The 13836-nt window shown below is 46.0% G+C and overlaps 2 protein-coding genes across 4 annotated transcripts; both read right to left on the bottom strand.

Annotated features, from left to right (window-relative positions):
* On the bottom strand, positions 1 to 7230 carry LOC146623640 (major histocompatibility complex class I-related protein 1-like). Of its 2 annotated transcripts, none has more exons than XM_085366054.1 (3): positions 7170 to 7230; positions 6604 to 6607; positions 1 to 1018 (listed from the first exon to the last, which is right to left on the bottom strand). In XM_085366054.1, the coding sequence occupies exons 1-3, from the start codon at positions 7228 to 7230 to the stop codon at positions 1 to 3; spliced, it is 1083 nt and encodes a 360-aa protein (XP_085222180.1). The 2 variants fall into 2 exon arrangements, with proteins under 2 accessions (XP_085222180.1, XP_085222179.1); XM_085366053.1 differs by lacking the exon at positions 6604 to 6607 and adding an exon at positions 2217 to 2226 and having other exon boundaries at positions 7173 to 7230.
* A 2752-nt stretch (positions 7231 to 9982) lies between these two features.
* Positions 9983 to 12776, bottom strand: LOC146623639 (thioredoxin-interacting protein-like). Of its 2 annotated transcripts, XM_085366052.1 has the most exons (8): positions 12481 to 12569; positions 12086 to 12200; positions 11926 to 12001; positions 11703 to 11850; positions 11103 to 11315; positions 10879 to 11025; positions 10487 to 10789; positions 9983 to 10348 (listed from the first exon to the last, which is right to left on the bottom strand). In XM_085366052.1, the coding sequence occupies exons 1-8, from the start codon at positions 12508 to 12510 to the stop codon at positions 10301 to 10303; spliced, it is 1080 nt and encodes a 359-aa protein (XP_085222178.1). In that variant the 5' UTR covers positions 12511 to 12569; the 3' UTR covers positions 9983 to 10300. The 2 variants fall into 2 exon arrangements, with proteins under 2 accessions (XP_085222178.1, XP_085222177.1); XM_085366051.1 differs by lacking the exon at positions 12086 to 12200 and having other exon boundaries at positions 12481 to 12776.
* Positions 12777 to 13836: the final 1060 nt, after the last annotated feature.

The raw sequence follows: 13836 nt of genomic DNA, 5'->3' as shown, positions 1-13836 counted from the left end.
TCACGTCACGAGGTCGTCTGACTGCTCTCTCTCTCCCACCTGCTCCTGTGTTTCTGTGGCCACGCCCTCTGACCTCTCCTTCCTCCTCCTTCTCCTCCTCCTCAGCACCAGCAGCAGCAGGACGGCAGCGAGCAGCAGGAAGACCAGAGGCGAGATGGAATGAACTCTGTGAGAGTACGATGACTCCGCCCTCCAGTTTACCCTCAGCCGGTTGTCCAGGCTCAGGTGAGACGCCTCACAGGTGTAGTTGTGTTTCCTCTGCAGCTCCTTTTCGTCGACCATCAATGTCTTCCTCACTTGGTAGAGGCCGTTCCCATTGGGCAGCACCGAGCCGATGCGCAGCTCGCCTTCGTCCACGGGCTGGCCGTCCCGCAGCAGGCTCAGGTTAATGTGGCGAGGGTAGAAGTCAGTGGCCAGGCAGGTGACCTGAGCCCCGCCCACCACTTGCCTGGTGATAAAGCGGAGTCGAGGCTTCACCCTTCGCATCACAAGGTGCTTCTCGCGCTCCAGGAAGTGTTGGAGCGTCCGCACACAGAACGGTAGATATATGTTTGAATACAGCATCTGGAAGGATGTTTTCTTTAGGGCGTCCCACTGGATCTCCCAGCCTTCCCTGACAGCATACGTGAAGTGGGTCATGTTGTAGAGCAGGCTGTCGGCGTCCTGCCCGTTGGAGCCGTCTCTGAACATGATGAGTGCCGGCTGGCCGTCCTCCAGTACCTCGCAGCCCGTTACCCTCTGCTGGACATGAACGCCATCGATGGTCAGGTTAAAGCGATGCTTCACCAGATTCAGCCTCTTCTTCATGCTGGAGTAAATGTCTCGTAGCACAGTCACGGGCTCCTGGCCCAGGTTGAGTTCCGCTTCGTGGTCAGATGCCGTGCTCGCCCTCATCACCCGGTCGACCTTTGAGTCATAGTATCCCACCTGGATGTCATCCAACATCAGAACAACAGTGAACTCTGGGAAGTGGGCAGAGCCTGGGATGTAGGAGGCAAGCGCCCAGAGGGACCTGTGCCTGATGGAACAAATTTACAACAATGTTACTTAAAATAACGTAAAACTTCAGGCTAATGTTCCCAAAGCTCCCGACCTCTGGGCTCTACCCTTCCCCACTACTGGCTCCTGCTGAACCCGATTATCATGCCATTGGCTGAGGTCGGAGTCCTGCAACCAGTGGCTGCTCTCCGTGGCCTGTGTAAGCACAGTGGTTGTTGTGTTGGTGTGTTAGCCTTGTTTGAGACATTTCATCCCAGAAGCGTGTTCAGTTCTAAAACCAAATGGTAAAAAGTCCCAGGTGCTTCATGTGCTTCATCACATGAACCATTGTAAAAAAAACCAAAAGCATGTAGGTCATTATCAGGTTTTGGGTGAAACCATTGTTTCACTCTATATCACAGGTGTCAAACTCCAGGCCTCGAGGGCACAACTGTACCCTCAAACACAATAATAACATGGACTGAACCACCACTCACAACCACTAGCACTTTATATAGCCTCTGTAGAAACTATCTACACCCTCACTTATCTTAACTGCACTACTGTATAGCTCTGTGTAAATAATCATTCTGTACATTCGATAATCTTTAATCCTACAACTGTTTACAACTTGCATAGTTCCCATTTCTGTATAGCTGTATATCCCAGATTCTGTAAAGTTATTTATTTCATATTCTGTATAGTTTTTCATATTTATATCCTGTTCATAGCCTGCACATAGCTTGTACTCACTACAGCCTGTACATACTTAGTTATAGAATATTCACAACATACTTCATACCGTGTACATTATAACTGTCACGACCTGCGGGGTCGGCAAGGCACTGATCAGCAATCTCTCTCCCCCTCCCCTGTTTTGCCGGGGCGGAACTCATGGCAGGTTCACGCCCTCAGCCCACGCCCTCCCGGATCATGCACACCTGGGCCTCATCAGACCAGCTGGTATATCAGAAGGAGGAGATCAGCTGTTCAACGCTGGATTGTTGTGAAGACTCCTGTCAGTACACGTCGAGCCCTAGTTTCCCACACTTCCGCCTCAGAAAGTAACATTTGTCTCTCTGTTCTAGATTCCCCGGACCCGTCCCCGTGTTTCCCCGTGTGGAGCGTGTAAGAGGTGGCTGGTCACTAGCGGAGAGAGGTTGGCGTGAGCGTGTGTGTGATCCCCTTGTTTTCCCTGGAGCCCTGGAACCCGTCCTCGCACATCTTGTATATAGCACTGTCCTCGCACTGCCTGTAAATACACTTGGTGAAGATTTTTGTGAATAAACGGTCTCTGTTACAACACACTCCGGAGTCCTGCGAGTGGATCCTCAGAGCAACCCGTGACAATAACATACCATAATAGACCCATTTCTGTCATGGTTCGGCTGTGTGGCAGGCAGGAGAAGGACCCAAACGCAAACTCACGGAGACGAAACGTAAACTCAAAAACACAGCTTTAATGCTGGCATAAAGTGAAACACAAAAAACAGTACTAAACTTAAACTGGGGAGACTAAAGCACGAGGAGCCACAGGGAAAAATCACACAGCTATGAGGGAGACTACGACACTGACAAAGAGAAACACAGGGCTTAAATACACAGAGGGATAACGAGGGAATGAGACACAGAAGGAGGCCACAGCTGGGAGAAATCAGGACTGGACAAGACAGAGACGCAAAACTAGAAACACTCACATGAGGCATGGACCTTCAAAGTAAAACAGGAAGTATCACACAGAGACGCGAACTAGACACAGTGGAGACAGCAACTAAGAAACAGAGACAAACCATAAGGCAGAGGTCTAAGAACCAAAATACACAGAGGGAAATACTCAGCTTTGAACACAAGAGACTAGACTAGAGGGAGTAACAAAAGACCAACCATGAGAACATAATGCACAATGCAGGGTGACAGAAAACAAGAAACTCAAACATGCAAAGACACACCATAAACAGAACAGAGGGGGCACAGAGAGACATGAAGGGCAGGGGAGACTTAACATGGGTTGAAACACAAGGGGGAACTAATAAGCAAATGAACATAGGAGGCCTAATGAGCTAAACATACTATAAACATCAAAATGAACTAGAACTCAAAACACTGGGTCCTAAGACCCAGGATCGTGACAATTTCTGTAATATACTTACATATCTATACTATTGCTAATATATATTGTAATATATCTATATCACTAAAGCACTTCTGGATGGATGCAAACTGCATTTCGTTGCCCTGTACTTGTGCATTTGCAATGACAATAAAGTTGAATTCTATTCTATTCTATTCTATCTTGACAGCAAAATTATTTCAAGCAAGGAAAATTCATTTCTGCGTGCAGGAAATGTGTTTTAATGTTTGCTATCATTCAATTTCAATTTCAATTTTATTTATGTAGCACCAAATCACAACAGCAGTCGCCTCAAGGTGCTTTACATTGTAAGGTAGACCCTACAATAATACATACAGAGAAAATCCCAACAATCATATGACCCCTATGAGCAAGCACTCTGGTGACAGTGGGAAGGAAAAACTCCCTTTTAACAGGAAGAAACCTCCGGCAGAAACAGGCTCAGGGAGGGGCGGGGCCATCTGCTGTGATTGGTTGGGGTGAGAGATTCATATACACACACAATAACAGCCCCTCTCACTCAGCTCTGTGTGCTGACAGACCTGCCCCACATGGCTGGGACATTTGACCTCAGAACTGAAGAAGCTTCTCGAATGAAACGTCTTCAAGCAACTTAAAGAAGTCCAGACGCTTTTCTTCCCGAGCTCCTTAGACTACTCAGGGATTAATAAAGTATTCTAGTTCTGATTTGGTGTTATATAAATAAAATTGATCTGAACTGAATTGAAAATTTAATATTTTTGATCAATTATTAAATGATTTAACTAGAGATGGACTGATCCGATATTACGTATCGGTATCGGTCCGATACTGACCTAAATTACTGGATCGGATATCGGAGAAAAATAAAAAATGTAATCCGATCCATTAAATATCACGAAAGCACCTCACAAAACTTGCAACACGCCGTAACTCACCTCAGAACGTTAGCACGTCGGAGCAGTATGCATCACGTGATAGAGCGGCTGTGTGTGTTTGTAGCATCGCTACCAAACCAGCATTTCATCTCCGAGGAGGTGATCCCACAGAGAAGTAAAGCAAGTGTGTAAGTCCATCTCTGAATGTTTGTAAAGCATTCCTGCGTTAAGCTTAACAAACGATATATGGAGCGACTGCCTCTTCTTGCTGCTACTTCAATCATGAAACTGCTTAACGATCAGCTGATCAGCTTTTCTGTCGCGAGTCCGTCTCTCTAGTTTGCTTTTGGCCCACTTTGCACCAGAAAGAGGAAACCAGCGGCTGAACAACAGCAGCACGTTTAAGTTTGATAAGCTGTTGTTAGAATTTATTTAATATTACTTTCTACTCGAGGATCTTTTTCTACGTAGCTGACGCTGGTAACTGTGCAGGGGCGGATCTAGCAAAGTTTAGCCAGGGGGGCCGATAGGGCATTAACAGGGAAAAGGGGGCACAAAGACATACTTTTCTTTCTTATTCTCATTTAAAATGTCGAGCTTTTAATAAATAATTATCTGACACCCAAAGTTTTAATTTGATGCAAAATGAATAGAAGTCCATTACTGTATATAGTGACTATTAAGTCTAATATATATACCCTAGTAAGCTATAGTACTTTTTCCTTTGGGAAGGTACCATCTGTGCAGTCTGCAATTTTGTTGAAGAAAGATGTTGAATCTATTTAATATTTCTTGAAAAATAATTGATTTCTGTGCATTTTTTTCACACTGCATCAAATTAAGGTTGATTACGTCGATTAAGCATCATGAGGTGGAGCGTGAGGGGTGGTTCCCTATTTTTTATTTATTTATTTTTGTTGTTGCTGGGAGTTGGAACCCTATTAGTTAGGTTGCTTAATATTTATGCTAAGTACTCTTTAAAATACCAGAATAGGGAGGATGGTGTAGGTTTAAGTTTATTAGATTGATCAGTATTGCTGAACTATGAAACATTTTTTTTGCATACAGGTATAACAGAATAGCTTTAGTGTAGTTGTTGTTTTAAACTTGAGTATGAACTTATACAAAATGCAGCAAGATATTTAAAAAACAGTTTTGTTGATTAAAAAACACTATATCGGATTCATATCGGTATCGGCCGATATCCAAATTTATGATATCGGTATCGGACATAAAAAAGTGGTATCGTGCCATCTCTAGATTTAACAGGGACTTATTAGAACTAATGATTAATAATTAAGATTGAATAGTTTTAATCTTTGGTGCAGTTGAGGAGGGTCTATTGTTATTTCTTTGTAGATTTTTATGCTTAAATGGTTTCTTTGGTTTGTTTGCAGATGGCCCGGGAGCAGAAGCTCCAGAGAGATGGGATTTTAGTGGCATTACTAACTGCCACTAAATTACTTACTGGTGCAGGTTCCGCTCTTCGGCAAAGGTTTCTTCATTTGGTTCTGTCCAAGGCGTCCTCAGGTGATGCGTTAACGGTCTAAATGTCTTCTTTGATTTTGTCCAGCCACTGTTTCTTTGGTCTGCCTCGAGGCCGGCATCCTGGGTCGATCCTCGTAGCCGTTTTTGCTACAGAGTTCTCATCACTTCGAATCACGTGTCCATACCACCTCAGGTGGGACTCGAGCATCTTTTCCTTTATTTGGGCTACACCTAGTCACTTCCGTATGTCCTCGTTAATAACCCGGTCCCATCTCGTTATTCCCATTCTCCATCGGAGCACGTGCATCTCCGTGTTGGCCCGCATTGACCACACATGAGCAGGCCCTAAACACCACGGAGATCGTGGTGTTTAGGGCCTGCTCATGTGTGGTCAATGCGGGCCAACATGCGCAGCCATTTTCCCATGAGTCGATCTGGCATTTTTGTGTCACAAAGTACACCAGTGACCTCTCGCCATTTTAACCAGGCTGCATTATTCGTGCTCGGACATCGGAGGTGATATTTCCGTTGTAGCTGATGACTGAACACAGGTAGCGGAACTTCAACTCTGTGTTATGATGGTGCCATCAGTTTGGGGAGTCTCCTTCCAGGTATTCAGTCTTTTTCATATTGACCCCCATACCATAGTTGTCGAGCCGGGTCTTCCAGAGTTGAGTTGTCGTTTGAGTCTCTTCCCTGACCATATGAAGACAATCTTACCAAACAAAACGAGGCACACTGATGTCTAGATTTCACATAATTTCATGATGTGGTAAATGATGAATACCTGGGAAAGGAGAAGTGTGAAATCTGTCATGGTCCTGAGTCTGTGGACTTTTTCTGTTTGTATTAGTTATCCTTGATTTCATGATGTGTTTTTGCTCGTCTCTTGGTTTTGATTTCTGTCTCTAGTATTCCCCTCTCCTCAGGTCCTTTGCATTTCTTGTGTTCTAGTTCTTTGGTTGTGGTTCTGTGCTCCTTCTGTTTAGTGTACACTCATCCCTGCCGGTGTGTTCCCTTTGTTCTCTGTCAGCTGTATCCCCTCGTCAAGTCCGCGTCTGTTATGTTTCCTATTTTACTTTGAAAGTCTGTGTCCTATGTCAGTGTTTTGAGTTTTGCTTCCCCTGGTGTTGTCATGTCAGATTACGCCCAGCTGTGCTCTCCCCCTGTGTCTCATTCCCCTCTTTATCCTTCAGTGTAGCCCTGTGTTTCTCCCTCATGCTGTGTGTTTCCCTGTGTGCCTCCACGTATGCTTAGTTTTCCTGATTCCCAGTTTAGGTTTTGTATGTTTTTTTGTTCAGTAATAAAGCTGCTTTTTGACTTAGACTTTCGCCTCTGTTGAATCTGCACTTTGGGTCAATCCCTGCCTGCCACACAGCCCTAACATGACGAAATCCTTACAAATGCTGTCAAAGTTAGGGTTTTTTTTTTTTTTTCTTCCTTTTCTAAAATCAAGTTTGAATCCAGTTTTTACACTATGCCGAGCAACATTTTAAATGTACAGAGAGATTAAAAAGTTTGAACCTGTAAAATCAGTCTGACATCACAGGTCCATCGGTGAAATCACTAACCATGTTTTTATCTTTTACCTTTGATTTAAAAATGTGACATTTGAGTCTCTGAATGATTGAATTAATCAGGACGTTGAATCGAACAGATAACCAAACACTGACAGATACAGGTACAGTCAGACAGGTGAGCACAGCAGCTTTCACTACCTGAGCTCATGGTGCGGTGGAGCAACAGAGACATCAACATCAGCTGCAGGACAAACATGTCGATGAAGCTGATCAGTCCTGATCTATTCCGGTTGGTCCTGATCCGTATTCGATCCGTCTGTGTCTCAGAGAGTCTTCACTTTCATTTTCTGAGCTCTGAGTTCCGGGGAAGTTTAGGCCAATCAGCATCCTTCTTTCACTGTCTCTGGGCAGATTTGAGGATTGTGACCAATCAGACAAAAATAATAAAAACGGTTTGCATTCTTTGCCACGGCTGCAGCATGACCAGCTTAACCTGGACTGTTTGTCCAGCAGCTGCTTCTTTGAGTGTGTCCATGAACACGTTATTAAAAAGTCGTTATTTGACTTCCTGAGTTTGTAAAATGAATAAAATCTGCTATTCGGTTTTTAAGTGATGACGTGATGAGTCCTGCTTCCAGGCCCGAAGTAGTCTGCATTTAATAAGGCTTTTGTGTTTTTAATATGTTTTAATGCTTTGTATCTTGTTCTATTTAATCTCAACAAGCCCCTAAAAACAGTCAGTGATTGCTGTCGGCCTCTTTCGGTTTTATTACCGCTAATCGTTTTAAAGCTCAGTTTTAAACCTCACGATGTAACTCCAGCCCAGCAGTAGTATATTAATGACTAACCTCGTATTGTGGATGGATTATCTCAGTTGTTCTCCTGACTGAAGTTTGGTCCGTTTACAGCATCCTGCCATGCGATTGCATTTGTCCCGAACCATCAAGTTAACTTTTATCAAGTGGAAAAAAGTTAGCGTTCATCCTCCAGCTTCACTGTGTTTATGCTAACATAGCTGTGTTGCTAGCGGCCACGTAGCACATCATTATATACCAGCTAGCCCAACTTCAGTAACCCTACAAACGTCACTGCTGTTTAGTTTCCTGTCTTCATTTATGTTGGAAGTGATAGCAGAGCTGTACGTTTGAATGCTTCATAAATCTCTCAGTCAGAACATGCTATATCATGTTTAGGTGGAAGCTAGCGAGCTAACTTCCTGCTAACTTCTAACTCTGTTAAATGTAATAAATTTGGTTTTCATGGATGTTAAACGTAATTGTTTCACCTGGTAAAGCAGCAACGCTGATCATTTTATTAAAGATGAAAGAATTTAGAAGTTTTTCAACTCTCAGTAATGCTACAGTGATCATTTGACTTTGGGACCTGCAGCAGAGTTTGGGCCCAGACATGGCTAATGACGTCAGACTTAAAGACCTGATTGTAAGGAAACAAGAAGGAAATGAGCCTGTGACTTTCTGCCCCAAAAGTGTCAGTGCTGGACTCATGCAGACACAGATAATCCAGAGTACATCACGGTCAGGCCGACACAGGTGAGCTCTGAAACAGGCTGAAGGGTTCAGGTCATACTAACTAAAGGTGCAGGTAAATATTAATAAATAACAATCATAATAAAGCAGAGGCTCGTTAGCGACCTGCTGACCTGTTGTCCTTAAAGTGAGTGTGGAGCTGCAGGTGCAGTGTGTGGATTCAGACATTAGGCTGTGATACTGACCTTTGCCCTGCTTTCTGCCTGCAGGCTCTAAAAGTGGAAGCAGAGCTGGAAACATGAGTGGCTGAGTCAGAAGCTGTCACGCTGATCCTCAGCCAATCACACACCACCGCTGACACACACACACACACACACACTGGTTTTCATATCTTAGTGAGGACATCCCATTGACATAATGCTTTCCCTAGCTGCTTACCCTCACCATCAAAAATGAATGCCTAACCCAACTGTAACCCTGACACTAAAACCACATTTTGAGCCTCAAAATTACCTTCAAACCCGCAGGGACAGACATGATGTCCCCATAAGGGCTGTTGGTCCCCACAAGTATAGTGGCATGCCAATTCTCTGTCCTCACAAAAACGTCTAAACGTGTACACACACACACACACTGCAGTGAGTCAGTGGTTTCTAAAAACGCCCTTGTCCAGCGTGTCCTCATCTTTCCAGGAAAAACAGGAAGTTAAAAATACAGATGCACCTGTGCTGCTCAGAAATGCATCTGTGCGACCTCTTACCCACTTCAGTACACACACACACACGCACACATTTGTGGTCCTCTGTGTCAGGTATCTCTGGATGTTATGTGTGGACTGTTTTTTCTTGTTTATTTGACATGTTTCAGTCACGTGTTCATTTCTCCTGCCAGCAGGGGGCAGTTCAATTCAATTTAAGTGATATAGCACCGCCACAAGAACAGCCGGCTCAAGGAGCTTTATACTGTCAGGCAAAGACTACAGTGTTACACAGAAACTCCATTTAGACGACCTCGTGTGTGAGCATGCACTTTGGTGACAGTGGGAAGGAAAAACTCCCTTTTAACAGGAAGAAACCTCCAGCAGAACCAGGCTCAGGGACTGGCTGGGGTGAGGAGAGCTGCACTGACAGTGCTGTTATGAAGTAAACCTGAACATGTTTAAATCACAGAGCAGGAAGTGCCCCTCTCACCGTGTTTAACAACATCAAACAGGAAGTGGAGAACCCGAAACATTTAAACACAACTTATTTTTCCTCTAAGCTCCTCCTCCTCATCATCATTAAAGGAGAACACTTTCAGAAAGTATTTTAATTCTGAAAGAAACAAAATTCAAAGTTCATCTGACAGCCCTGCTCTGTACTTTATTATGGCGGGCCAACACTATTTTACTTTGGCGGGGCACTGCACTTTGCCATTGAGGCTGTTTTTTCAGTTTTTGTACTCATCTTCATTTCATGAAACTGTAGCAATATTTAGTTTCTACAACAAAAAGAAAATGAATAAAAGTCAACATTCTTCATGATCGCTTTATTTTTGCTGTTTGGGAACAAACTGAAAACACCCAAACATTTTCAACTCATGTATCACATAAAAAAAATAAAAAATAGGCTCTTATTTACAAAATCTTACACACAGGTAACTTCCTGTTACTACAGTAAATAATGCAACAACAAGTATCTAAAAAAAACAAACATTTTCTCTGTTTTCACTGACAGGAAACAGCTGAATCAGAGGGGAATGGCTGTCAGGTCAGATCTCGAGGCAGAGCTGATGCTCCGCCCTCAACCCGTGTCCTGGTGGAGAGACGGGGCGTTGGACCGTTTAAAGGGGACGCTGTCCTCAGAAGATGGGAACCACCTGAGAGGAGTTCTCAGAGTTCTGATCTACCTGAAGAAGAGAAAGAAAAACGAATGGATGACATCATCAGGACAGGATTAGCTGACAGCAGACCGCCAAACGACCCCGTGATGTCCAAAGTGCTGCTGCTGTCGCTGAGATCACACTAAGTTAAACTGGCGCGCTCACCTCACTGTATACGGGGGGAGGGGGGCAGTGAAGTTCAGGCGCTCTCATTATGAGCCCACCCTCCTCCTCCTCGTCCTCGGTGCCATCGTAGTCGTGGAGCAGCGGCGTGCGGGGGCCGTCCACCCTGAGGTCGCGGTGGATGTTGCTGTAGCTGGGTGGAGCCGAGGGGAAGGAGGTCCAGCTGGAGCCGGCCTGGCTACACATGCTGCTCGTCCGGCTGCCCACGCCGCTGAACGGGATCGTTCCGATGACCAGCGGCAGCTCCAGAGTCAGCTTCTCGCTGCCGGGGATGTGCAGGTAGATCTGAGGGGGTGGGGCTACAGGTTAAGCCTGCATCATTCCATTTTACTCATTTTACTTCTGATCTTATGACAACATTAGTGGTCTCTCACCATGAGAGCGTAGTCCACCTGGATGATGTCACAGCCAAGCAGAGAGGGCTTCAGTTTGGGCACCTTGATGGTCCTGCCCTGCCACATGTCGCACATCCCAGAAATTATGTGGTTTCCTCGCACCGCCGACAGCTTCTGACGCAACACCTGCACACAGGAAACCGCACAGGTCACACTTCCTGTCCCATGGCACTCACGTCTGAAAGTAAAGGTTAGGGCGTCACCTTGGTGCGTCCGTCCACGGCATACGAGTGTTTGGCGATGATGGCAGCCTTCGGCACCACAATGCGGGAGCACGTGTTCTCGAACTTGGCGTTGATGAAGATGTCCTCGCCCTCGCAGAAGCCCTTCCTGTCGATTTGAGCGCTAATGGACACCTGGCCATCAGGGATGAACATGCAGGTGACTTTCTTCTGAGCGGAGGCTGCCACCGGCGCCTGAGGGGAGGGGGAGGAGTTAATGAGCAGCACAGGTGACATCTCACAGCAGAGCTGTGCTGCATGGCCTTATGCAAGGATTATTCTGAACTGCACAGTTCAGAATAATCCTTCTTTACTGATACTGAGCCCCCCTTACTTTGAGCTCCACCCCCTTTAAGACTACTATCCTCTGACTGGCTACCCCTCACTGACAACAGATGGGTAGGGTTCTAGCCCTCTCTATGACATCACAGAGATCAGAGAGTAGAAAAGCCTGTAACAAACTGAGCGTTTCTCCGTGTCTGATATGAACATCTAACAGTAGAACAGGAAGTCAGCGGCAGGAGATGTGCATTAACCAGAATCTACTTCCTGTCTGAAGTTTGATTCCCGGGCGTTTCGTACCAGCAGGTCGGCTCGGTTCACGTCCAGCGGCTCCTCCACCTCAAATTCCTTCTCACACTGCAGGGCATGCTCGGACGGGCGGCGCAGCTCGGCCCGCACGTAATACCGCACCGAGCCCAACTTCCCTCTGAAGGACGACACCAGGCACCTGAAAGCAGAGCAGTGGCGTTCAGCAGCATGATCAACACGCCATCAGAAAGCAGCGGCGGGACTGGAAACTCACCCGGGTGGCGGCAGCTCGAAGCCGAACTGGAAGCTGAAGGTTTTACCAGCAGGAAGCAGGAAGCAGCCGTCAGAGTCTGAGACACAGGAAATAAGTAATGAGCAACTTCCTGTTTCACATTAAAGCTCAATTCTCTGACTGCAGAAAATGGAGCTTTTACTTCTTGGGAGTAAAAAGAGCGACTTCCTCCGTTTCTTTTTGTTTTTATCCTGTCTCACATCCTGCAGTTCCTCTGGAGTCCAGCAGAGACAGTAGTGAGCCAGACCCGCAGACTCCTATGTTAAAATGAACATGTTTACAGCGTGAAGCAGACACTGCTCTGGTCCCTGAAGACAATCTCCTCCTTCATTCGTGGGTTTTTATAAGTACAATTAAAGTTTGCATTACATCAGTCAATCACTGAGAGACTGCAGGAAATCCTAAAATCATGCAGATTCAGATTCTTCCGCGTGTTTCTCTAACTGATCTGGATAATAAAGTTTTTTTTATGTGAGCTTTGAATCGATACCTGTATTGATTAACTAATTCCTGTACTGTCTGATCTCGGAGCTTCACCTGGGCTAAGCGCCTCCTCCAGCCGCACATCCTCGTCGTACTTCAGGTACTCCACCTCCTGGCTCCTCCCGCGCTTCTTGCGGGGCTGGACGCGCGCGCAGCCGGCGGCGGTGACCCGGAGGCCGTCCACCCTGCAGGGCTGCTCGGCCTGCAGCTGCACGGAGCCGGACAGCTTGTCCCCGCTGCTATAGAAGGCGCGGCCGGGTTCGGAAAACACCACCCGGAACAGCCGCAGCCTGCTGGCCGGGGACAGAACCATGACGACGGCCGAAACGGACCGGAAGTCAAGGGGTCAGAATGTCCGGTTAGTGCAGAAACCGCCACCGAGGCGCGAAAACAAAATGAAATAAGGGTTTAATGAACCAGGGAAGCTGCTAAATTAGAGAACTGGAAGTGCCACCGGGCCAGGCTGTCGGTACCGTCTGTGATTCTTTCTGTAAACAACCCCGGCCCGTTTTATACCGCAGGAGGGGCGGGGGTCCCGCTACCCTCCGAGCAGCACGTGCGGACAGCGTGAACTCGCCAAGCCTCTGCTACAGGGAACTCTGTGATTGGCCGGCCCAGAACGTCAGCCAATCGGAGCGCGAAGTGGACGCGTGAACAGTGCGTGAAATGGACTGTGGGCGGGGCGTCAAGCTGGCGGGCCATAAATGAGAGAGAGCGCCCAAAGAGCGGAGTCATCAGAGTGAGAATAGAAACCTTCAGTAAACAGCTCGTATACACAGGCAGCGACACCTCCATCCACAGCTTACACCCATCGCCATACACTACACCTCCATCCACAGCTTACACCCATCACTATGCCTGGGTGGAGGTCAGGGCTGGACTGGGACAAAAAAATCGGCCTGGGCATTTTGACTAGAGACTGGCCCACCAGGTATTATAGGAAAAACCATAAAGCCTTTGAATGAAAACAAACGCTGTTGTCACAGTGATGGACGCTGTCTTGTTGGTATATATGTATCAGTCTCATAAACTTAAATCTACACCATCCTCCTTATTCTGGTATTCTAAACAGTACCCGAAAGTAGACTGCTTGGTCGAGTTAACCTGAACTATCTACAACACATGGTGAAAACCTGAAATTAAGACAGAGGAGACTAGAGGTGAGACATGATCATTACTGATTACTGATGACAGATTTAGATATATTTTCATAAACCATTCATTTTCCACATCAATAAACAGCATGGCAGGGCAAAATATTCTTTCTAACATGGCAACCTTTACAAAGTGAAAGGAGATAGAAAGACAGCTGAGAAAGAATAAAACTTAATTGACTTTTTGATGGCATTTTACACACAGCACTGGTACAGTATCTAGAAAATGTGGGAAATACTGGCATCATATACAGTA

Source organism: Diplotaxodon limnothrissa, linkage group LG11 (genome assembly GCF_057381915.1).
Source record: "Diplotaxodon limnothrissa isolate DT_005_m linkage group LG11, D_limnothrissa_male_GT1.1, whole genome shotgun sequence".
Taxonomy (NCBI): Eukaryota; Metazoa; Chordata; class Actinopteri; order Cichliformes; family Cichlidae; genus Diplotaxodon; species Diplotaxodon limnothrissa.
This window is presented reverse-complemented; position numbering and strand designations above follow the sequence as displayed.

What these genes read in the sequence shown, in the direction of transcription:
- LOC146623640 (XM_085366053.1), bottom strand. Translation starts at nt 7,230, where the DNA reads ATGTTTGTCCTGCAGCTGATGTTGATGTCTCTGTTGCTCCACCGCACC.
- LOC146623639 (XM_085366051.1), bottom strand. Translation starts at nt 12,739, where the DNA reads ATGGTTCTGTCCCCGGCCAGCAGGCTGCGGCTGTTCCGGGTGGTGTTT. An exon ending in TTCGAGCTGCCGCCACCCGG is followed by an intron (nt 11,851 to 11,925) that starts GTGAGTTTCCAG and finishes CTCTGCTTTCAG; the next exon opens with GTGCCTGGTGTCGTCCTTCA. An exon ending in CCGTGGACGGACGCACCAAG is followed by an intron (nt 11,026 to 11,102) that starts GTGACGCCCTAA and finishes TCCTGTGTGCAG; the next exon opens with GTGTTGCGTCAGAAGCTGTC.